The sequence below is a fragment of the Solanum dulcamara genome, chromosome 6 (genome assembly GCF_947179165.1).
Source record: "Solanum dulcamara chromosome 6, daSolDulc1.2, whole genome shotgun sequence".
Lineage (NCBI taxonomy): Eukaryota > Viridiplantae > Streptophyta > Magnoliopsida > Solanales > Solanaceae > Solanum > Solanum dulcamara.
In genome coordinates, this window is record NC_077242.1 from 6123572 (window position 1) to 6149057 (window position 25486).

General features: G+C 37.6%; 2 protein-coding genes across 3 annotated transcripts; one reads left to right on the forward strand and one right to left on the reverse strand.

Moving 5' to 3' along the window:
* Positions 1–87: 87 nt before the first annotated feature.
* On the forward strand, positions 88–18815 carry LOC129891354 (homeobox-DDT domain protein RLT2). Of its 2 annotated transcripts, XM_055966675.1 has the most exons (18): positions 88–1115; positions 1444–1947; positions 4832–4911; positions 6692–7099; positions 7439–7528; positions 8509–8673; positions 8768–8990; positions 10480–10580; positions 12086–12172; positions 12263–12415; positions 12519–12674; positions 13619–13828; positions 13949–14608; positions 14685–15239; positions 15669–16289; positions 16419–16523; positions 16959–17198; positions 17711–18815. In XM_055966675.1, exons 1-18 carry the CDS (start codon positions 926–928, stop codon positions 18497–18499), a joined length of 5337 nt encoding a protein of 1778 aa, XP_055822650.1. In that variant the 5' UTR covers positions 88–925; the 3' UTR covers positions 18500–18815. The 2 variants fall into 2 exon arrangements, with proteins under 2 accessions (XP_055822650.1, XP_055822651.1); XM_055966676.1 differs by lacking the exon at positions 16419–16523.
* A 526-nt stretch (positions 18816–19341) lies between these two features.
* LOC129891887 (uncharacterized) lies at positions 19342–23996 on the reverse strand. The gene is made up of 3 exons (XM_055967363.1): positions 23469–23996; positions 22480–22910; positions 19342–20042 (listed from the first exon to the last, which is right to left on the reverse strand). The coding sequence occupies exons 1-3, from the start codon at positions 23631–23633 to the stop codon at positions 19607–19609; spliced, it is 1032 nt and encodes a 343-aa protein (XP_055823338.1). The 5' UTR covers positions 23634–23996; the 3' UTR covers positions 19342–19606.
* Positions 23997–25486: the final 1490 nt, after the last annotated feature.

The window sequence follows — 25486 nt, forward strand, 5'->3', positions numbered from 1 at the left end:
AAAGCGATTCACTCACACCTGACATCCTCGACCAGATCGTAGTACAAAAAGTAACGAACAAAATAACAAGAAAAAAAAACCGGTCGGTCCTTGAATATGAAGAGAGAGAAAGAAAGTGTTGTGTTGTAGAGAGAGAAAGAAAGAAAAAACTCCCAAAGCACAAAAGCACAAATCCATTTGTGAATCAAAACTTTGGGTTTCAAAGAATCTGACAATACTAACCTTATACTATATATATTTATACCCACCAAGAATTTTATACCAAGAAATTCCTTTTTTTTCTTTTTTTTTGACCCCTCCTTTTGGTTTCTTTATTAACAGAGAATGACAGAGTCAAACATATACTATATTCATTTCATATTTTCATCATGTGGGTGTAACAATTTTCAAGAAAAGATTAGATTTTTGATGGGTGGGAATAGGATTAGTAGTAGAAAGAGAAAGCTTAGTGGGTGTTTTTGTTTTTGTGTTCATAGTTTTTCTTCTTCTTTAATTTCATTAGTACTACTAGATGCTGTTGGCAATAATAATTATTTCAAGAAAGAGTTATTTATTATCAATATTTAGGCAAATCTCACCACACATCTTAATCACAGTCCTTACAGGGTGCTAGTCTTTTTTTTTTTTTTTTTTAACTTTTGGGGGCAAGAGAGAGAGAGAGTGTATAGATAATGCTTTCAGTTCAATATACTTTGTGGGTGTGTTTAATTTTCTGTCTTTTCGTCAATACTAAAAGCAACCAACCCCCAATTTACTCTTTCTCTTTCTATATTTGCTCTAACCCTAATTTAGAGAGAGAAGTAACAAAAAAGGGGAGATTTTGATGGGTTGTAAGGGTGGCTGCTGCTATTTTCTAGTTAGTTTTTGATTATTGGGGGTGTAATTTATTTGGGGGAAAGTTAAATTTTTTTATCTTGTTGCTGGAATGGAGTCTGATGGTCGAGGAAATGGAGAAGCTGATGTTCCCATGGCTGTTGCTGCTGCTTCTACTAGTGATGCTGGAGTAAATGGAAGTTGTGATGCAGGGAAAAAGAAGCTTCCAGAAGGGGAGCCTAAGGTTAAAAGGAAAATGAAGACTGCTGCTCAGTTGGAGATTCTTGAGAAGACTTATGCTAGTGAGTTATCTTTCTCTTTTAATTTTTTTTAATCTTCCCCATTTTGGGTTTTGATGGATTATTGGGTATCATAGTGGTTTTATGTTGTTAATTTTTGATTAGTTATAGCGAGCGTGTATAGGAAACAATCTCTGTACCTCCAAAGTTAAAGTTAGGTATAGGGTCTACACTCTAACCTCCCCGGACCCATTTAGACCCCACTTGTGTAGATTACACTGGATATGGTGTTGTTGTTGTCATTCTTGATTAGTTAAAGATGTTTATTTGTTGCATTTGGAGTTATATGCTGCAAATCAATGGGCTTGAGTTAATTATTTTAATTGTGTAGCTGATACTTATCCTTCAGAAGCATTGAGAGCAGAGTTGTCAGTAAAATTAGGCCTCTCTGATAGGCAATTGCAGATGTGGTTCTGCCATAGGAGGCTCAAGGACAGGAAAGCTACACCAGTGAAGCGGCAGAAGAAGGAAGAAGCTTCACATGCAGCAATGATTTCTTCTGGTGGACAAGGGGATGAGATGGCAGTGAGTGGTGAAATTGGGAAAGAGCATGTTTCTGGTTCTGGTTCAAGAGTAAGTCCGCTTGGTCTCATGGACTTGCAGGTGCAACAACAGCACCACCACCGAGTTGTTCATCGACCTGGAACTGCAGTTCCTCGGTTTAGACCTGAAATGCCAGCTTTGAAGAGATATTATGAGCCACCTCAGGCTATATCCGAGCTTCGGGCAATTGCATTTGTGGAAGCGCAGTTGGGGGAGCCATTAAGGGAAGATGGACCTATTCTCGGAATGGAGTTTGATCCCTTGCCACCCGGTGCATTTGGTGCACCAATTGGTAAATTCACTTCCCATGCTTATTTGTAGCCTTGCAATGTGCATGAAGTTTGATGACTTGTGGATCAAAGTGTTCAGTGATATTTCTGATTGTATTGTTCTACTGATGATAGTTAATAGTGCTAGGGTGTATTAATTTACTTCCATCCCCTTTGGTATGTTTTATGGCATTGGACCTCTACTCCTCAAATTCATACTATATTGCCTAGCAAAGTGTTTTCTGATATTTCTGATCCTATTCTGTTGACTGAAGATACTGATCAGAAAAAGGGGTCTCTCTAATATGGATGTGCACTATACTCCAGATGCTGAAATTTCTGTGCCATTGTTTTAAAATTGAGTGCTGTTGTTTTCGTATTGGCCCATCTCCAAGTAATTCCTCTTTGCAGATACAAGTAATTTGACTTTGTTCTCCATTTCATTTTCACCTTTATGCAACTCAATTGGTTTGTTAACAATGACCAAACTTTTTGAAACATGCATAATGACTTTTCATCTTTTTTTCCGGTGAATTAGTGGTATGAAAGAGGCACCAAAAGTGGTTATGGCATGCTGTATGGCAGTGTTTTGCATAAACCTACAAAAAACAGAAGCCACAAGTTGTTAAGCAATCTGCACAGTATTGTCCGTTCCATCAAACAAAATGATACCTTTTAAGAAAAGATTCTCATGTGCTGAATTCAAATACAGTTTCCACACCTTTCAGTTCAAGCATCATAATATATGGCTTTAGGCATCTTAAGCGTTTTTGTTACTCTGTCTTTGCATCCGCTTTTTCGTTTCTTCTCTTTAATTGATTTCTTGTAAGGTTTTCTTAATTTGCATTGTTTTTTAATCAAGAAATTGGACAACACGCCTTAATTTGCATTGTTGAGTTCCTCTTTGTTCTCTGTTCCTGTGAATGTTGGAACTCTCAAAGATTGCCCAATATTCTTAAGCTTTCATCTTGAGTTTCCCATTTTTGTATTTCCTTCCAAATTCTATTAACAGCCTTGGGCAGTTCTTGGTTGGGGAGGAGTTGAAAATAACAACTTTTCCTGTTACTCTTTTTTTGGCTGTTTGATAGGAAATAACAGTGTTGTATTCTTTACAGTATATAGCTGCAGCGTTTGCTTTTGTGTTTCTCCAAAGTGTTCCGGAATAGTTGTGGAACTGCATATTTTGTGCAAAACAATAGGAACAGAGTATTACTCCCTCTGTTTCAAAATAAGTGGTGTTTTTAGCTTGGACACACCCCTTAAGTAAACTACTCACTCCTAGAAAATAAGAAGTGTTTTACTATCTTACCCCTAATTGAATGCCTTGAAGAAAGAAGTCTCTTTAATGGTGACTGGTGTAAAACTCAATGTATTAAAATAAGGGTAATTTTGGAAGAAAAAAGTTAATTCTTCTTGATTACGTAAAACACCACTTGTTTGAAATAAAATGAAACGATAAAAACACCACTTATTTTGAAACGGAGGGAGTACAAACTATACAACTCCCTCTGTCCCATTTTATGTGATGTAGACTACGCACGGAGTTTAAGAAATATGTGAAGACTTTGCAATGTTCCAAAACTACCCTTAAGAGAATACACCTTTGTGGACGTTTTTGCCAAATAAGTGGGATCCAACATGGGTAAAATGTTGATAGCGTCATTAAATATTTGCCAAATAAGGAAATGTGTCATTCTTTTTAGGACTGACTAAAAAGGTAAGTGTGTCATATAAATTGGGATAGAGGGAGTTCAAATCCCGTGCTTACTTAGATATTGGAAAAAATGAATACAAAGTAAACCGTTCGTGTGGCCTACTATGCCGCTCAGGAAAACAAACAAGAACCAGGCTAGGCTACTCCTCCCCTTTCTGTGTACCTTCTTGCTATTTAATATCAACATTCAGTTAGAAACTTCAAAAGAAGAAATTAGAGCTTTAATATCATTCACAATGTGTCCAAAGCTAGGGTCGGGTCTTGTTGGTGCACGGACTCGAGACAACCTGTTACAAAAGCCCATCAGCCCAGGTCAGGTGACTCGAAAAGACCAAACATGAACCACCTGCTAAGAAAATGGTAAATAAGACAAATGCGGGAGAACTAAGCGCTCCTTTGGCCTCAACCTTGCTGCTGGAACTATGCCTGACTGATTACTTAAAGTATATGATGGAAGTATAACTCTAATCTACTTATAAAGAAAAAAAGAAAGTGTATAGTTAATTTCTTTGGTTTCCAGTTGTCTCACAACTTTTTTTCACTAGGTTTTTCGTGGTCCTCACTAGCTTACCATTTACCTTCCATCTGAAATACTACGAGCTGTTTTAACTTCTTGTGGTGAGAAGTACTAATGGAAAATTAGTCTTGAGAAAAGAAACCTTGTGTACATGAATCAGTGGGAACAATTATTAGTCTCTTATGTTTTTTCGTTATAGAGGATTAGCAGGAATTATACTTTTTGAAGAATTTGCTGTTGAGTTGACTGTATAGCTGTATGCTTTCCATATTACTTTTTCAAAACCCAGAGAGAGAGAGAGAGAGAGAGAGAGCTGTGATTGCTTTTCATGCCCTAGCCGCTGAGGGAAGTAATTTTGGCCTCAATTGGATGAACACTGATAAACATAAAAGGACATGTGATTTTCTTTGAGGGGCTGAAGTAGGATTGACAGATACTGTATATTAAATTTTGTACATGTATCTGTTTCACTAGTGTCTCATGTATATTTGTGTTTCTGCAAGTTGGTATGATCCTGCTAGTTCAGAAAATGTAAAAAAATGATTTATAGTCGATCTTCCTCGGTCTTCATTTCTGTTGATTATTTGCTCAGTTGTATATGCTTTTACAAATGTGGCCCCTATGTTATGAAGGTATGTTCAGAGTTGATGAGTGTTTTTCTTTGTGCATGCAACAGTGGAAGCCATGCAACACAAACCAGCTGGACGACCCTTTGAAGCTCAAATCTATGAGAGACCAGATGTTAATTCAATCAAGGTCAGCCTCTTCATTTGCTTATTCCAATCCATATGTGTTAACAATGCTCAGTTCTTTTTAATGAAACAATTAATAAGTCTGATTAGAGGTGTGATAAAGAATGAAGTCATACAACTGATTCAGAAAAAACATAAAAATGAAGTCACTCAACGTTTGTATCAGCTAAAAAGCATGGAAGATAAGCACCCTAGGGTGGGGCCTTGAGCCTAGTGGTCAATGAAGTGAGTTGAGAACCATGAGGTTTCAAGTTCAATTCCCAATTGAGGCAAAAACATTAGGCGATTTCTTCTCATTTGCGTAACCTTGGTGGATAGAGTTACTTGGTACCCGTGCTGGTAGAGGTAGCATGTGTCTCGCAGAACTAGTCGAGGTGCGCACAAGTCATCCTGAACACCATGGGTATTAGACAAAAGCATGGAATATAATTAGAAAGATTTTTTTAGTAGACCACTTGTGGGATTACACTGAGTATGTTGTTGTTGTTGTTGTAGTAGACCAGTTACTCTACCTTGTAAATATTATTACTGTATAAAACATTGTTTTCTTAGTAGAAGCTGATTCCTTTTATCCAGTGTGATCAAAGGTGAAAAATACATATAAGCTTTAAGGCTTGATGGGGCTTGAAGCACAAAGCTTCATTGAAGAATGGTCCAAATGGAGAAAAAAAATAAAATGTGTATGTGTAGTCCAAGACTTCAAACTATAAGCATGAATAACATATATTTTGACAAAGAAATTGCTCTTTATTCTTACGATAAAGTGAAATATCAATTCTTTAGTGTCGGCTCTTTAGGACTATGCTCATTTGCAAGGAAAAGTATGCCTTGGAGTCTTGATGATGGCTCCCACTAAACTAGGTGAAGTGCTCAACATGTTTTGTGCCTTGCTTCAGTGCTTAAGCACACTTTAAGTGTGTCTTTGACAACACTACTTTTATCTACTGTTGATTGTAAGACAAAGTAGCAGTGTAGGTTGGTCCAGGTGAAAGATCTCAACAGTTCCCCTAGGATGGGTTCTTTTAGTTTTAGCTTCTATAATGTTGTTTTTATTCTTTTATTTTTATAAAATCTTATCAAACTTCTAAACTTGCTTGATTTGTTGAATAGCAATATTGCCAAGTAGCACAAATACAGGCATGAGAGTTGTGTCAAATGTGATATGTGTCTCTGATTGAGAACACATGTATATGTAGTGCTTCCTTAAACTCTTTTTCGCATTATTTTTCTTTTCTTAATCCTTCATTTGTTTTTTTCTTTTTCATGAATTTAGATGATTAATTTTTCACTAATTTGGTTCATCATTTATTCAGTACCTTATGACTGTTGTAGTGACACCTGTCATTCTTGGGGTCCAAAAATTTGTACGTACTTTACTCCTGATACGTATCATTATATGATTGGAGTAATGGAAGGTTTCAGGTTCTGCAAACTCATTGGACACTTGTGATTGAAATTTATTTAGCATGAATGATGTAACTATTTTCAATTGCTGATTCCTGGTTAATTCAAAGAGAAAAGGTGAAAAGAGTGACAAGCTGATGAAGGAAAGAAGACTGTCGTAGTTAAGGGCTAGTTTAGGGCATTTAAAATGCTTGCTGTTGTATATCTCCAAAATAACTAAAATTTGGAGCTAGAGAAATGATAAAGGAAAAGAGGATTTATATGTTCATCAGGTATAGCATCTTTTGATTCAGATGATGAGGATTCTTAGTGATATGTAGATGTAAGATTAACTCCTACAGTATTGGAGGAGAATTAACAATTCAGAAATTTCATGCCAGGGTACTACAAGGACTTTGCGTGAATACCAGTTTCTTCCAGAGCAACCATCAAATAGAAGCGATAGCTATGAACAAGCCGTACCATCTCATTATTACAGTTCAACTGAAGTTCAGAGCACCAGAGCCTTGTTATCAACTGGGAGGTCATTTATGCATGGGAGTGAGCAAGTGACCTCTGGATGCAGTATTCCTGGTCAGATCCCGACCTTAAATCTTCTGCCTCACGGGAGGCACGGTCACATATCTCCAGCTTCTGCTGAGGCTGAGGCTGTTCAACAAAGATCTATTGTGAACATAGAAGTGGAGGCTAATTATAGTGGTCAGCCAATGACGGCGTTGGAGAGTCCATTTATTCCTTCTGATAAAAGAGTCATCCATGATGAGGAACGGTTGGAGAGAAAGCGAAAGGTTTCAGCAGATACCTATTCTTCTTCTACTTGTTTTGAATTTAGTGCTAATATTCTTTTAAACGTTATACAGGCACACATATAAGAACATATGTTACCCCCCTCTGACCAGCCCCCTTTGGTGCTGAGTTTCTGTTTATACACAAGTTGTTATCTGTTAAAAATAAAGAACATATGTTACCTTACTCTTGTCTGAATATGAAATTTTGTTATTATCTTCTAAAACTTTCCTTAGAGAGGTGGACAGAAATCTTTGAACATATTTTATCTTTCTGTGGTAAGAGAGTTGTTTCTCGGATTATATTTTGGCCTTTATAGTTGTTCACATATGTGTTTGCAGAGTGAAGAGGCAAGAATTGCAAGGGAAGTGGAAGCCCATGAGAAGAGAATCCGGAAAGAGCTTGAGAAGCAAGACATGTTACAAAGAAAGGTCTCTCCTCATATTCATCGTAAAATGTTCTGTTTGAGAGTTGGGATGGATGTGTTATTTACTTGCAATCATTTTATTCTTTTGATACATAAAACAATTCATGAATGCTACGCCCATATGGTGCTAATCTACAAAATGTCTAGATTCTGTATACAGTATAAGCATCCCATCAACTAGGCAACTATCTATACCAGTAGGTATGTTTTACTGTGTTGTATACCAGAGGCCAGGATATTCCCTCCTCTGTTTTGTGCAACAGCTATATACCAGTGTTATCAAAGGCGAAAAGCGCGAAAAAGCTCTAAGGTCCATTGGGGCTTTAAGCGCAGAGCGCAAAGAAAGTGCTGGCTTTAATGAAAAAAAACGCAAAGGGAGAAAAAGATACAATTATATATGTTTAGTCCAAGACCTATAATTATAAACATGAATGACAAATATATGACCAAAGAAATTGAAAAAAAGGTACGATAAAGTGAAATATCAATTGTATAGTGTCACTTCTTCAAAAGAGGCTCATTGGCAAGGAAAAGTTTGTCTTAGAACCTTGATGACCACACTGAAGCGCACATAAAGCGAGGCGAAGCGCTAATCACGTTTTGAGCCTCTCTTCAGGGCTTAAGCGCGCCTTTGACAACACTACTATATACAACACCCCAGGATCTCATCCTGGCTTTAACCCCCCCCCCCCCCCCACACACACACAAAAAAAAAAGGTATATTTTGCTTGCATCAGAAATGCGAATGTAGCATAGGAGAATTTATGACCTTGACCACAGATATTCAATTACTAAGAAATTATCTCCTACTCTCTCTCTCCCCCATAATAACCAAAAAAGAGTTCTGCATAGATTCTTTTTTCCAGCTCCCAGATTACTCATTGAATGTTAAATTTGAAACGTGAGGCCTACACCTCTGACAAAATCATAATGTAGTGGAAGGTGGTCCTAATCCGTGAAACCCTTATTATTGCTTATCTGCAGAGAGAAGAGCAAATGAGGAAAGATATGGAGAGACAGGACAGGGAAAGGCGGAAAGAGGAAGAAAGACTGCTCCGCGAAAAGCTGCGTGAGGAAGAGAGGTATCAGCGTGAGCAAAGGCGTGAGATGGAACGAAGAGAGAAGTTTTTGCAGAAAGAGTCTATGAAAGTAAATCATTTTGAAATTTCCTTATCAGAGGTATGCCTCTTTCAATAGTTTTTAGGCAGAAAATTGAGTTTGTTTCCTCCCTTACCTCCTGTAGGCAGAGAGAATGAGGCTTAAAGAAGAAATGCGCCGAGAGAAGGAGGTTGCAAGGCTTAAAGCGGCTAACGTAAGGGCTACTGCCCGAAGAATAGCGAAAGAATCAACAGAATTAATTGAAGATGAACGTCTGGAATTGATGGAGCTAGCAGCCTCAAAGAAGGGTTTGCCCTCAACATTGTCACTTGACAGTGAAACTCTACAAAATCTAGAAGCATTTAGAGGTAGTTCCCATAACATATACTTAACATGTATTAGAAGTTTGTTCTTGTATATTGATCAGAAATTTACTTGCTACTACCTGAAAAATAAGTTTGGTAAACAGCCTCTTGCAGAAATACAATTCAAAAGACCAATGTGCTTCAGCCTTTCCCTGGACCCCAGACATAACTTAGTGCCTGTTTGGCTTAACTTATTTTATGCAGCTTATAAGCTGAAAACAACTTATAAGCTGCTTTAGATAAGAAAAGCCAAACAGACCCAATTATTTGTTTGGTTATAAGCCAATCCAAACGGGCTCTTAGTGCACTAGGTTGCCCTTTATGTGCTGTTGAATGTCTCTTTCAGAGTCATATATGTGTGCTTCAGTCTTTGTTGACTTCTTCAGTTCTGCAATTTCATGAAAAGAATGCTCCCGTCTTTACTACTGAATACTCCTTCCCATCCCATTTCATATGACACTATTTTAATAGGCGCATAGTTTTAGATGTTATTTCGACTTGTCTATTACATAAGGAGGGGAGGAAAATATTATATGTAGTAATTAGTTGGATACAGTAAACATCACATTGAAGTTAAACTAATTGAATTTGAATTCTTTTTACCGGAAAAAGAATCGTAAACTTGTGAAAGTTTTGTGAATAATAACATCCGGAAAAGTGCATCTTGGCATGTCCAACATAGAAGTGTGTCATATAAATGGGACAGAGGGAGGTCAAGGAGCAGAGTTCTTTTCTCCTCATTTAGGAAAAGTGATTCTTTGATTTCCACAGGATTTATGCTTTGTTTTGTTTCTGACGCTGCCTTCATGCTTTTCCCTGTGGATGACAGCATGTTTGTGCCTACTGATGTCTTTCAAAAGAGACTGAGTTCCTCTCTCTCTGTCCCTCCACTCTCTCCCTCGTTTAATTTTAATTCTGTATTTCCTTTTTATTCTATGGTTAGAGAGAGTGGATGGTCTTTGAGTATTAGCATCTCATGCCCTTATCAGATGCAGTTGATTGACATGCTCACTGACTTATTATGTACTGAAATGTCCTGTTTGCATTCAAATGAGCACTCTTGACTCAAAAGTTGAAACCTATGAGCCATTTATTTTTCTTTTTTCCATTGTTTTATCTTTTGAAAATTATTTGAGAAGTCCAAATGACAAATATTTTGCTCCTTCCTTTTTATTGGAAACGAATGAACTCCAGAGAAACCATTCTCTGTTTGGTTAATGATTTGTTATTTTGTGAACATTAAGCCTTGGTTGACTTGAAGTTGATTCTAATGAATTATGCGGTTGTATGAATTTAGTTGATATGTTTTGTGCAGTGTACAGTTACAAATACAAGGGGAGATAGATTATTATTATTTTGAAATATCTTGAGAGCAATTGAACGGCCTTTTTACCCCCTTTTCATTTCAGACCAATATCGATTGTTCCTTGTGGTTTATTTACTATAACTTCTATTCAGGATGCTAAGTATCCAAAATTAATTTATGCTTCAGATATGCTCAATGAATTTCCACCAAAGACTGTCTGCTTGAAAAAGCCATTTGGAGCTGAGCCATGGATGTGCTCTGAGGAGGACGTGGGTAATCTTTTAATGGTGAGACCATTTGCCATCTTCTTCTTACTTAAAACACACAGTTCTTTTTAATTTATCATTTTATTTTGAGGAGGTGGAGCTTTTGTTTGGTCTGTGGTGGTGCTGTCTATTTGTTATTTTTTTTTTTGATATTCCATGATTAAACTTTTATTTAACATTTTGTACAATCCTCCTCCGACATTTTAACTTTCCACAAGCATGGAAAGTCCTTGCCTTATTTTAGTTTACTAGATTCTTGAGGTTGGGATTTTCCCAAAGTGATACCTCCCTCTCTGGTAGTGGCAAACTTTGGAATCTGTCTACTCAAAATCATAAGCGCCAAAGGAGGTGGCATAGCGATTGCCGATTGAAGAGGCGGAGTAACAATCTTGAGTATCAAGGTTCGGATTCCATTAGATATGACTTGGTGAATTCTTCCCATTTGTCTAAGCTTCCATTGGTAGAGCCGTAGAGTTATATGGTGTGTGTTGGTGAGAGGTAGTAGGGCATGGTGAATTTGTCCGAGGCATATGCAGTTTGGCTGGGACTCCATAACAACAACTATGTCTCAGTCCCAAATAAGTTGGGTCGCTATATGAATCCTCATTTAGTCATTTAAGCTCATATCATACCATCGTCATAATAAATAAAATAAAAGTGATAAACACTTAAATATATAATACTACTAATAAGAAAAATAAAAATAAAAGTTCCACACGAGTCTAAAACCTATCATCAACTAGTAGCTATCACCTATATGGATTTTTTTCTTTCCATTATGCTCTATCTTTAGCTAATTATGTATTGATACCAAGCAATTGCAGGTCTTTTGAGACCACTTACTTCATGTGATTTTAGTTCTACCCTGTCCCTTCTTAGCACCTACACTTACCATAGTTTCACCATTACTAACAAGTGCATCTATCGATCGATGCCGAACATGTCCAAATCATCTCAAGCGATCTTACATTTTATCTTCAATGTGTGCTTCTTGCACCTTCTGGCGAATGTGGTCATATCTAATCTTATCTAATCTGTTATGACGCACATCCATCTTAGCATCCGGATCTCCACGACAACACCTTCTAAGAAAAAAGGAAATAGTTACTATATGTTTATGGTGTCTTCTGACCTTAACTCATCCCTTTTGATTGTAATTTTACCAAGATATCCACCTAATTTAGAAATAAGTCCATCCTAAATGTCAACATTTTACAATGTTTGAATTGGTTGATAAAATTTTGGAAGGCAAGGGGTATTAACATCAAAGATAACTATGACTTTATTGAGCTCCCATAAGTAAAACCTTGTGTTTCATGGACATTACTGTTGATACTCATTATATTCTGCCTATCAGCAGTAAAGTTTTTGTATTTGGACTGGAGTGAATGAAAACTATGGAACTCCTACAGGGTTATTTCTCAACCAGATTATATGGTGAAATTAGCCCTATAAGCATCTGGGGTTGCTTTGGTTTATGAATAGGGACATTTTCTAAGGATATCTTTTGTCCTTCCTCTCTTCAGGTTTGGAGATTCTTAATTACTTTTTCAGATGTTCTCCATCTCTGGCCATTCACTCTGGATGAGTTTGTACAAGCATTTCACGATTATGTAAGTTAATCATTTCTTTATTTTGGATCTACAATTTGAATTTTTCCAGATTAATTGCATAGATATAATATTAGGACACCCTACTTTCAGGACCCAAGGCTGCTCGCAGAGATACATATTGCTCTTCTCAAATTGATAATAAAAGATATTGAAGATGTTGCTAGAACACCTGCCAGTGCAGTAGGAGCAAACCCAAACAGTGGAGCAAATCCTGGAGGCGGGCACCCAGATATTGTTGAAGGGGTAGATTTTTATGTTATTGGTCTCTGCTGCTTGTCTGGTTAGGAATGTGATGTGTTTCGTTGCCCATCATTGTGAAGTGTTTTAGTCATGTACTTTGTAACAGGCATATGCATGGGGTTTTGACATAAGAAGTTGGCAGAGCCACTTGAATGCCCTGACATGGCCTGAAATACTGCGGCAATTTGCACTCTCTGCTGGTTTTGGGCCGAAGCTAAAGAAACAAAGTGTTGAACCAGCTTATCCACGTGATGAAAATGAGGTATGATCTTCCTTTTCCTTATGTTCACCTCCTCAAGAAATTGGTCTGTCAACAACAACAAACCCAATGAAATCCCACAAGTGGGGTCTAGGGAGGGTAGAGTGTACGTAAACCTTACACCTACCTTGTGGAGGTAGAGAGGCTGGTCTGCCAAGTTCAGCTTAATTAAATACCAGTTGATTGCAATAGTGGCTCAAAAAGCTTGCACTGCTAGTTAGGTTAGAAGGTTGTTGATGAGCTTTGTTTCAGCATTTTTTTTGGATATTCAATAGTTTTAAGCAATCTAGCAAACATTATGATTGATTGCCTCAATAGACTGATTTGTTGATTTTGAATGTATCTTATGGGTGTTACGTATCTCAAAAAGCTTGCACTGCTAGTTAGGTTAGAAGGTTGTTGATGAGCTTTGTTTCAGCATTTTTTTTGGATATTCAATAGTTTTAAGCAATCTAGCAAACATTATGATTGATTGCCTCAATAGACTGATTTGTTGATTTTGAATGTATCTTATGGGTGTTACGTATCTCAAAAATATAAGATAAAATGAAACTATACATATGTTTGGGATGTAGTGTTTGGCAAGAAGGTTTTTCGCATTCATCTTATTCTACTTCTAATCATGTAAGAAAAAGTGTTCAATACACTAGTATACTGGGTACTTTTTTTTTTGTACTTATAATGGTGTGTCGGGGTTATCTTGTGCAAACCTCGAGTATTTCACTAGGTGCCCACTACCTCCCACCAGTACTAGTATTGGATAATGTGTTCCACCAAGCCCTAGGCAATACTAGGTACTTCTGATGCCCAGTTTATACATTTTGCCTTTAGAGTTTCACAACAAGTTGGATCTAACTTGTTAAACCCATGATTCATGTGATTTGATTCCTTTTTTTACTCATGTGGTTTCTCTTATCGTGGCACCTCCAACATGGTTGCTACTACAGTGCAATAATGGGACAGATATTATTTCCAACTTACGGAGTGGAGTTGCTGCTGAGAAAGCAGTTGCCAAAATGCGAGAAAGAGGTTTCTCTAATCTGCGGAGATCTAGGCATCGATTGACACCTGGAACAGTCAAATTTGCAGCATTTCATGTTCTTTCACTTGAGGGAAGTAAGGGACTTAATATCCTCGAAGTTGCTGAAAAGATTCAGGTACTTCAGCTGATCCTTATTATCTGGAAGTTTGTGAAGGATTTAGGTTATTTGGTGATCATGTGATGTTGTTTGCTGTTGCACTTTTAGTTGACTATCTTTTTCTTTTTTTGGGTGAAGAAATCTGGTCTTCGGGATCTGACAACCAGCAAGACACCTGAAGCATCTATTTCTGCTGCATTATCGAGGGATACAAAGCTATTTGAGAGAACAGCTCCTTCGACATATTGTGTACGTGATCCTTACAGAAAAGATCCTGCTGATGCTGGTGCCATTCTTTCCGCAGCTAGGGAAAAAATTCGAGCGTTTAAAAATGAGTACGTGAATGGAGAAGAAGCAGAGGATGTTGAGAAAGAGGTTGATAGGGATGATGAGTCTGAAAGTGATGCTGCTGACGATCCTGAAGTTGATGATTTAGTCTCCGAGCTAAAATTTGTGGAGACTCCTGAATCCCATAAAACCGTCAGAGCTGATGGAAGGAATTCTAGTTTTGACTTGACTGAGACACCAGAAGATCTTAGTATGCAGAATTCAACCACAATAATGCATTCAGTAAAATTCGGGGAGTTATCTGGTGATCAATCAGCTGCAAGTGGTGTTGATGCAGGTCATCTCAGTCAAGAAGATACTGTCATTGATGAAAGCAATGCTGGTCAAAAATGGGTCCAAGGGCTTATGGAAGGAGAGTACTCTGATCTCACTGTTGAAGATCGCCTTCATGCGCTTGTTGCCTTGATTGGTGTTGCAAATGAGGGGAATTCTGTTCGCTTTGTATTAGAGGTTTGTTGATAATGATGTCTTGGATGCTTTCCTTGTCAATTTTCCTATCAGTGAACTTAGTGTGAAATCTTTTCAGGAGCGACTTGAAGCTGCATCTGCATTGAAGAAGCAGATTTGGGCTGAGGCACAGCTCGATAAACGTCGTTTCAAGGAGGAGTTCTTACTGAAGGTACAATACCCATCAGTTGGAAACAACACTGAACAGATTTGCTCAGTTACTTCCGTGGAGGCAAGGCAAAGTCTATTGCTTGCTGATGGTGGCCACAATGAGGTGGCAGACATTCCTTCTCTTCAGCAGGAAGCCATGCATAAATTACCAGATGAACCCAATAATCCTAGTAATGTAGCTGTAGAAACGACTTTCCCAATGCAAGAGATCTATGGAGGTCAGGATAATTCGCAGCTCCAGCATTTTGCATATGTTGCCGAAAAGTCGCGTTCCCAGCTGAAAGCTTATATTGGCCATAGGGCGGAAGAGACTTTTGTTTATCGGTCTCTGCCCCTTGGTCAAGATCGCAGACGTAACCGGTATTGGCAGTTTATCACGTCACCCTCTCGAAATGATCCAGGCTCTGGCAGGATTTTTGTTGAGTTACGTGATAGTAGATGGAGGCTAATTGATTCTGAAAAGGTAGTAAAATTCAACTTCTATTTCAACCTTCTGCATCAGCAGCTTTTGTGGGACAGTTATGCCATTAGTTACCATTATTTATTTTGAGGGGGCTAATTTCACCTTACCTCATCTGGATTTATGTGCATTATCAATAGACATACCCCTTCCTCCCCCCCCCCCCCCTCCAACCCCCACATACACTTCTTTTTTATGTGGTAAAACCCAACCCCAAACACCTCTGTCCAGGAGCCAACAGAACCACCATCCTTAATGGTGGAGGGTCCTTACCACAGCCATTTATCCCTCGTCTTTCAATGAGGGATTTCTGGATTATGTTTTCCCTTTTCTTAATCTGTCAGAGGTTGTATTTTTAAGCTTTTAACATATTAGTCAACCACATATATATAAATATCTATTTATGTTAAAATCTCTTTCTTCTACGTGTAGGATTTCAATTGTTTAATGGCTTCTTTGGATATTCGTGGAATAAGAGAATCTCATTTGCATTCAATGCTTCAAAATATTGAAGCAACTTTCAAGGGAACTGCTAGGAGGCATAAGTACACTGAAGTGAAACTTGGAAACTCCTTGAAAGAGGATAGTTCTGAAATAGTACCTAGCAATGATTACTGTTCAAATACTGGTAGGTCTAAGAGCCCAATCTGTATCTCAAATCGTGAAACACCAGAACCTTCTACTTCCTTTCTTATTGGGTTTGGAAGGAACAAGATGGAGGACACTGATGCCTTGAGGAGATATGCTGATACAGAGAAATGGATGTGGGAAGAATGTGTTCATTCCCAGTTTCTATGTGCAAGGAAGTATGGAAGGATGAGATGCGAAAATTTGATCAGTATTTGTAATAATTGCCATGACACGTACTTCTTGGAAGATAAACACTGTCCTTCTTGTCATAGGACATTCAGTCTGGCAAAGAGTTCATATTTTTTGGACCATGTAGCTCAATGCAAAGAGAAATTGGAGGATCTATTTTGGCCTCTCTGTATCTTGGACTCATTACCTCCTCTTCGAGTTAGATTGCTAAGAGCGCAGTTAGCTTCAGTGGAGGTAACATACTCTCTTCTACATCATTGGATCTAGTCTCAGGCTTCCGTATCGACTTCTGAACGAACATTTTGCTTGTGACTTCTTCTATATGTGCTTTTGATTTCATGGAAGTTGATACTTGTTTTATAGGCCTGTATCCCTCCTGAAGCTCTTCAGCCTGTTTGGTCAGAAGTATATCGAAGATCTTGGGGTTCAAAGTTGCATATTGCTTCAGCAGCTGGTGACCTCCTTCAGGTCCTCTTGTTGTCTATAGTTGTTCTAGTTTTGACACATACGATGTCCTGCTTGCTGATCATTCATATCAACTTGAATTATTAGCTCATCAAAATTTACTGAGAGATTCTTCATCAAAAATGAAAGAATATTTAGAGAAAGACCTAATAATTACTGAGAGCTATGTTGCTCGGGATCTCCAAAATTGTTGCCACATCCGTGTCGAATTCTCCAAAATGCACTACTTTTGGAGTATTTGACACGCACCCATCGACATTTTTGAAGAGTCTAACGTAAGACTGAGAGTCACTACTTAAGCATCATGAACGAAAAAGCACACCCTATCTGACCTTATTGTTGTCCTCTTTTCTGTCGGTTCTTGTAGCACATTTACTGTATAAGTTGTCTATATCTGAATAACATTGTTAACAGTCTTTTCCTGTGTCCGTCTCTTAGATTCTGACATTATTGGAAGGTGCTATCAAGAGGGAACATTTGATATCAAATTATGAAACTACAAATGAGTTGTTGGGTGCTGTTAGCAACTCCGATCTTGACGGGATGGCGGTGTTACCTTGGGTTCCTCACACAACATCTGCTGTTGCACTCAGGCTTATGGAACTTGATTGCTCCCTCTGTTATACACAGCAGCAGAAAGCTGATTCTCTGAAAGATGAAGAATCTGCAGATTTCATTGTAAGCTTCTCATTCTGTTGTTCTGACCTAATAGATAGCTGTTTCATCTGATTTGAGGAATGTTTGCACATTAATGGAGTAATTTTATTTCAAGGATTTCATTCTCTTGCATCCCTCCAACATTATTCCCGCTTGACCCCAGAATATGATTGATGAAACATTCCCCTCATTGAATCATGTTGATTAAACATTCCCCTCTTTGAATCCATGATAATGCTTTAGATCACACCAGTTTTATCCCAATTACGGTCAATGATTTGCTGGTTTCAACCTCCAAATTTCTTATAAAAAGTGGGTTCTGTGGACTGTGGAGGACTTTGAACATCTGATTTCGCGTTTTAGAGGACCACTTTGATTTTGCATAAATAACAATTTTGGATTCTTAGCCTGCATGCTTCACATATATGTGCTGATGGCTCTTTTCCTGCTCTAGAGATTGATTCTGTAAACTTTTCAAGCTTCTGCTGGGTGACTTCATATTCACACATTGAATTTTTCCGTATATGCCTCAGCCGTTTAAAACCAATTATGCTGACATGAAGAGAGTTGCGAGGGTTATATCTGCTGAAGCTTGTGACTATGAAAAGCTAGAACCAGATTTTTCGGTTAAGGTGGGAGGCGGACATACTAATTCAGGGCAGGGGCGTAATCGAGTAAGAGGAGGAGCTCATTGTCGTGTCCGTGGAGGCAAATCTCAGAGAAAAGTCAATGCATCCAGATCTGAATCTGCCCGGAGAAGTTCAACAAAGAACAGCGACAGACTAGACCATCTTCCTGCCTGGAAAGGTCGAGACCGTGGCAAAGGAAGACGTAAAAGAGGTCGTCGCTCAGTTTGTAATAGACAAAAGCCAGTCAAGAATGTGGAAGAAGTTGCGCTTGAAGAAGTGCCCATCACCAGTCAGCAAGATTGGAACGAAGTTGAAGATGAAGAAACACCTCAATTTGAGGCGCGTGATAATGGCAGTGATTCTGGAACATCCGGAAGTGAAGATTATAAAGGTCAAGCAACCGTCGATGATTATGAAGACCTAATGGTTGTTGACTACGGTTCTTTCAGTGGTAGAAATGATCATGCGTCAACTAGTGTGAGTTACAGTATTGGCCGACATTATACTGAAACTGCTGAAGATGGAGATGATGGTGTTGGTGATTACGAGGATGAAGAAGATGGATTGGACGATAAAAATGTCCAAAGATACTTTGATGGCGAGTCCGATGAAGAGGGGGATAGATTTATGGATGAAGAACTTATTGAAACCCCAAATAAAGATTCAGAATCATCTTCCGAGTATAGCAATTGACGACTGTTCATGAACACTGCAGTAGTCACTACTTAAGTTAAACCCAAAGGGTATTTTCTCCTCATGAGTGCGAAAAATGAGGAAGGTTGATGGATAAATTCTCTATGCGTCTTCTATCAGTGCTCGTGTTGAGAGTTACAGCGATACGCTCTTCAGGAAGCGACAATGTTGTTGTGAAAGAATCATTAGATCTATTCTAACTGTTAATAGTTAGCATCCAACTTGAAAATAGTACAGTGCCTCACTTTTACACTAACATATGCATTACATAGCATGTAATCTAATGTGGCTTATATATATTGCGTTCACTTCTAAACGTGGTCTAGCACTACAATGTCTTCATTCTTCCTTGCTCGTTACCTTTTTCACCACTTCTCATGTGAAAGCCTCCAAGCTCAATCACCCTTCTAGATTTCCATGGTTTGGAGGCTGAGTTCCATGTTGGAACTCGGCTTTCGAACCATAATTGAGAGTGTTTTTGCCTCATACAACTCGGGTAGCTACCGAGCGACTGATACAAAAAAGTAGGACTAATTACTAAATCAAGTATCTCATTCTAACCAGCCAAGGAGCACATCTAATGGAAAGACAATTCTTATTACCAACATGCTTACAGGCTACAGCTGCCAACTCTATACGCAATTCCGACCAGACAATAGAAGGAAAAGAAACGAAGCTTGCAAAACATAGGCAACACACAATTAGTACACAAAATCAATCTCCACAAAGAAAGCTAAGGTTTGGACTCTGTAGCTTTAATTCTTTATAAGTGGACACATCTATAAAATAATTCACCCACGCAATTAGCATATTCCCAACATCTCTATTGCTGATAACATTCATAACAGCCAAAACACGAGAAAACACTAATGATTCAACAACCGCAAGGCGTGTAAATTTTGAGGACTTACTCCAAAAAAAGAAAAGGTATTGCCCTTTGTTGAATGGTTACATTGGATAACACCCATAAGAAACAAAAACAAAATTCTACTTTGGAACAGAAGAGCGCCTACGAGCCTAAACCATCGCCCCACTCCATAACTTTAAATTGTTTTTATGAGAATATTTACACATCACAACAAAACCAGCACCAAAGCTGCATAAAGCTCAAGAACCCAACAGCTCTTTGATACCAGATTTCTGAGCCATGGTGAGACGAGCAGGGAACTTGATGTCAAATTTGATCCTCAAATTTCCTTTCTTTGATGGGTCTTTTGGAAGCGGCATGCCTTCACCTGGGACGACATGTTCATAATTTGGTTGAATCACATTGTTGATTGGAATTGTTAAGTTCCTTCCATCTAGAGTAGTGAGATGGACTGTAGCACCGGTTAATGCTTCAGCCAAAGAAATCTTTTGTGTGACAATCAAGTCATTCCCATCACGCGAGAAAACCCTATGAGGTTTCTCATCTATTATGAAGATCAAATCAGCTGGAATAACACCTGGCTGCTCATTCCCTTTTTCTTGGAAGGTGATCTTTGTACCTTTCTTCCAACCAGGTTTAATTTCGATTGTTAGAATCTCTTGCACAATTCTCTTGCTGCACCCAACACAAGGACGCGGGATAAGTTCAGTAGAGAAATGGATATCAACTAAGCACAATAGGAGTAATCTAGTAAAGGCACAGGGAAAACAACCACTTGAAATGAGGGCCAGGAATGGAATTCAGGGCGCAAATGATAAAAGATCGGAAGTGCACCCTGATATTACAAATAACTCGTGCAATGAGACAGAATATAAGTCAACTTGATGACACTAACAAACAACAATGTATTCAGAATCTCAAGAATTGGAATTAGTTAAGACCTCACAGAGATTTCAAAGACTTCATATTGCACTTACAGCTTCAATACAAATGAGTTTGAAGGACCCAACTTGACCTAATGTAAATTCACTACAGCTAGGCTTCATAGATGCTCAATCTGAAATCATGCATGATATTTCTCTTATTTCAATGAGACAAGATTTGACAGGCTAAATAGTCACAAAATGGCATAACAAAAAGTTATAATTTCAGGTTCTAAAAGAATAATCAACATAATTTGCAATTAACAAGGGAATAATTGACAGGTTTATTCTCTCAAAAGGGCAGCCCGGTGCACAAAGTATCCTGTGTTTACACAGAGTCCGAAGAAGGGACTCACCTCAAGGGGTGTGATGTAGACAGCCTACCCTACTCTCTCAAATCTCTCAAAAATTAATGATGTCAGGAAATAACTAGCCCAACCATTCCATTATCCTCGATATTTCCCAGAAGAAATAGAAAGGTAGAATGATACCACTCAATTCTCAAAAGATATAGTATATCTTCTATATAGTAGTCCTAGGAACATGTGTTGCATGTTTTTTTTAAAATACTTGTAAATATATCTAATGAAACTTGATTTTGTTACATATGAAAAAAGACAAAGGAATTGGGAGATTTTGGAGGCTCAACAGCATTTTCAGGATAGAGATAGAATGAGAGTGATTTGGGTGTGGGTAAAAAAGTGGATCAGGCCAATTTAGAATTACAAATGGGAACGGTTTTTCGGTTCAACAATAGATTAGGAATTTGAGATGGAATGTTAAAAGTAGTTCAGCGCAAAATGATAACCATTCGCCAGAATGATTGGATTACTTAGATTATAAACTTTCAAAAACTGGACTAACTATTGGAATTCAAAAGGTTTGAATTGTTGAAGACTAACAAATTATGGGAGAACTCAAGTAACTTCTAACTGGAAGTTAGCTTCATTTTTATATTGTACATGGCTTTTAAGCATGCTGATGAGGATACCTATGCAACAATTGTAATTTCTTAGTAAATTTATTATCAGGTTATCAGTTTACCCATTAAGAAAATTGGACAAACTGATAACCGAACCAATACCTGATTATTATTTTTAGAAAAGCTTAAACTGTTACCAAAGCGTTAAACCAATAACCCATTACTGATAAACCAATAGCCTTTTTTCGGTTCAGATTATTGGTTTTGGTTCGATTTTGAACAACCCTAAAACAGATAGGTTGGCCAAGGCTGTCGTGGGTGGCCCTTGGCCTAGATATGGATAATATAAGTTGATGGCCGCCAAGAACTTCAAAGAGTTGATATCAATATTTAAGGTTCTCTTAAATTAGAACGTACTGATAGGTTTGACAAGGCTGTCATGCATGGTCTCCTAAAACTTCAAGGAGTTGATATCAATACTTAAGGTTCACTTGCTACAGTGATGAGACCCACATGGTCAAAGATAACAGGGTCACATGTATTTGCAATGTCAATCAGGGAATCATTTAGCTGATCATTATTTAGAGCCAATACAGGGGCAGCTAGAAACTCAATATCACCGAATCATATCAACCATAAATTCACATTCCCAAGAGTAGACAGAACTACTATAAATGATCACTAACCAGACTCCAAAATACATAGATAACACCCCAACTTTAGACTATGTATCCTTGTTTAGACAACTTCCGTAGCTGATGACTTCCCTTTTCCTACAGGTGAGTTTCTTATGTGACACGGAGTAGGTGGATTGGAAACCATTTTATAATAATTAGAAAATCTCAAGGGCTAGGGATGCAAGATTCAGACTTGGTGAATATTGAGCCTGCTCCTCCACCTGCCCACATGTCACATGTTGGGCTTTCATCACTGGCCAAAATCCCTCCCCAGATTTTAGTACTGCGGTCTAATTGAAATGTTGAATAATAAGTATTGCCTTCACTCTCTAAGGTGGTGTTTGTTTCAGAAAATGGTGACAAGTTTGTTTTTTCAGTTTTCCCAGTAATTCGAAATGATCTATCAGCCAACCGTGCAACATCGCAGGCAGACAATTGAAGCTCCACATTTAATAGACAAGACAATAACTAGACTGTATGAACACCCCCATTACTTTCCCACAGCAATTTCATAAGTACAAAAGTGAAGTTCAACATAAAAAGTGATTAACCTTGACCAGTAAAACGAATTGTAAGAACCTGATACTTACCCACTTGCATCGGCAATTTCTCTAGAAATTTTCATCTTTTTGGTGGTACCCTTGTAGAGATCCTCAAGACTACAAGGCAAGTTCTGTTGTACTGGAGCCTCTTTCCTTGGGGCTGATGGATGCATTGGAACACCACCACCACCACCTCCTTCACCAAAGGATGCTGCGAATATATCATCAGTGAACATATTACCAAACCTTGAACCCCTACCCCCTCCAGGTCCTCCATATGGAGTAGAAAAGCCGAAAAATTCAGCAAATATGTCATCAGCATTTCTAGTGTTGAATCTGAATGCAGTAGGGCCATCCCCAGTAGAGAAGTAGGTTGAACTGGCACCAGGACCACCAGCTCCAGGCGGTGGCACCCCACCCTTCAGCCCTTCTTCACCATACTGGTCATACACAGCTTTTTTCTGGGAGTCACTAAGCACCTAGTAAATTTAATGCAGAAAACATCAGTCATCTATTTAACACTCAAATCATTTAATATCTAGTAACAACAATAAAAGAGAATCTGTAAAATAAATCATTTAATGTCCGAGCTCTGCCTCTCGTTTCGAGCTGTGACTTATTTGGGGCAAAACTGTTTCTTTTCACTACTGATCTTTCAAACTTTTCTTCAGTACTTGATGGTTACACAATTCGAACAAATTGAATGTACACCAAATTAAAAATCAATAAACCCTTAATTCTATTCGAACTTTAACAAAACTTCCAAATTATGAAGGATTAATTCGGATCTAAAAGAATGAGACTTTTTTCTTGTTGCATTCAAACAAGTGATGTTGATAGACACAAAACACTCAGAAGATTAATGAATCGATAATCATCCTATAAACCTATCATTCTTTTTGAAAATTATAAACACTAGACGTTCTAAAACCCTCTAATTTAGCAACATTGAATCAAAGATTTAGAACCCATTAGACTATAAAGGAAACAAGATTGAAACTTTGAACTAAACACGCAAGTAAAAATCGAAAACATACATCATAAGCCTCAGAGATCTGTTTGAACTTAGCTTCAGCTTCTTTCTTGTTTTGTGGGTTTTTATCAGGGTGCCATTTCATGGCAAGTTTTCTATAAGCTTTCTTCAAATCATCATCTGTAGCGTTCTTATCAACACCCAATACTTTGTAATAATCGACCCCCATCTCCTCTTCTACTACTTCGTTTCTCTTCCTTTTCTTCACTTTGACAAATTTGTTTTTTTGTTTTGTTTTGGAGAATAAAAAGGATTGTTGGATTGATGAATGAGGTTTGCTTGTATATGAATTTGTGTGAAGAAAGAATTTGATAGAGTAGGAAACTGCAAGGGGAAGACCGGAAAAGTGAAACTAACAGAGTCAGGAAACTTGCAGAAGATTCCAGAAGCAGTTCATAATTAGAACTAGGGTTAGTGGAGACTAGTTTAGCCACATCATTACAAGTTCAGGTTTATTCAAATCGAAATAGGTGAAAATCATTTTTGCCTCTAATTTTGTTTTTAAAATCAAATTTATTTCGAGCGAGAATTAAATTTCTTCTTTATCTTGATAAAAAATTTAAACTATCTATTGTTGTGTTTGTGGACATCCTTTTCCTCTTTGCTTTTTCTTTCTTTTCTCATCATTTTTTTTTCCACAACTTTTGTCACACATCCTCTACTTATATCAATTTGTTACGTTCTCAAATTTGCAATGGCTATAAATAGTCATTGTTGCTATACAATTAATAAAAGAGTAGAGGCAATTCTCTCATCCTCTTACTATCTCTTTTTTTTTATTAAATTGCTAGATTAATTTATTTTATAACACATTATTAGTACGAGACTACATCACTTTGAGCTATTTTAAGAAGGTAATAAAAGGATAAGAATTTTATTTTCTTAAAATATCTAATATCTCTAAATTTGAATTTGTTGCTCTAGATACATCTGAAAAAGGCTACTCATCATGGGCACTAGATGTCGAAATACACCTAGAATCGATGGGTCTGGCAAACACCATCATAAATGACAATACGGCATCTAGTCAAGATCGTGACAAAGCCATGATATTTCTCCGCCACTATCGTGACGAGGGTTAAAATTATAGTACCTCGCATTAAAAGACCCCTTTAAACTGTGGATGAATTTAAAAGAAAGATATGACCACCTAAAGTTGGTCATCCTTCCACAGGTACGTCATGATTGGCTAAATTTGAGATTAATGGATTTTAAAAATATAACTGAATATAATTCTTCCTTGTTTAGAATTATAGCACAGTTAAATTTATGCGGGGAAGAAATCACTAAGCAAGACAAACTTGAAAAAACATACTCCACATTTTCACCCGCGAATATGCTCCTGTAGCAGCAATATCGCGAAAAGGGTTTTAAAAAATATTTTGAATTACTTTCTCATTTTTTTATTGTTGAACGCCACAATGAATTATTAATGAAAAATTATGATAGTCAGCCCGTTGGTTCTTTTTCACTCCCTTAAGTGAATCAGGCAAATTATAACCAACAAGAAAGAGGTCATGACCCCGTCGTGGTCGAAGAAAAAATTATAATCATGATGCTCGACTAGCACTGAGAAATGATCAGCAATATAAAAAAAAAGAGTGAAAAGTCATAAGCTATACCAAAGAAAAATTCAGAAAGTATATGTCACATATGTGGAGGTAAGGGACACTGGTCACGAACCTGCCGGTCATCAAAACGTCTAGTTCATCTATATCAGGCATCCTTAAAGAGGGTAGAAAATAATTCAGAGATAAACTTTATCTTTGAAGATAATATTGAGCCTATGCATCTGGATGTAGCTGATTTCTTTAATTTTTCAGAAGAAAAATATGAATATTGATAAGTCTAATAATATTTAAATAATTTTGTTTTTATTTGTCTGTACTAAGTAATATGTTTATATTTTTCTGATTCATGCAAATAAATAAAATTTATATAATGAGTCATGTTTTAATTATAATGTTTACTTTATTTCTTTTTGAAGAAAAAAATATGGATATACCTCAAATTTTGTTTAGA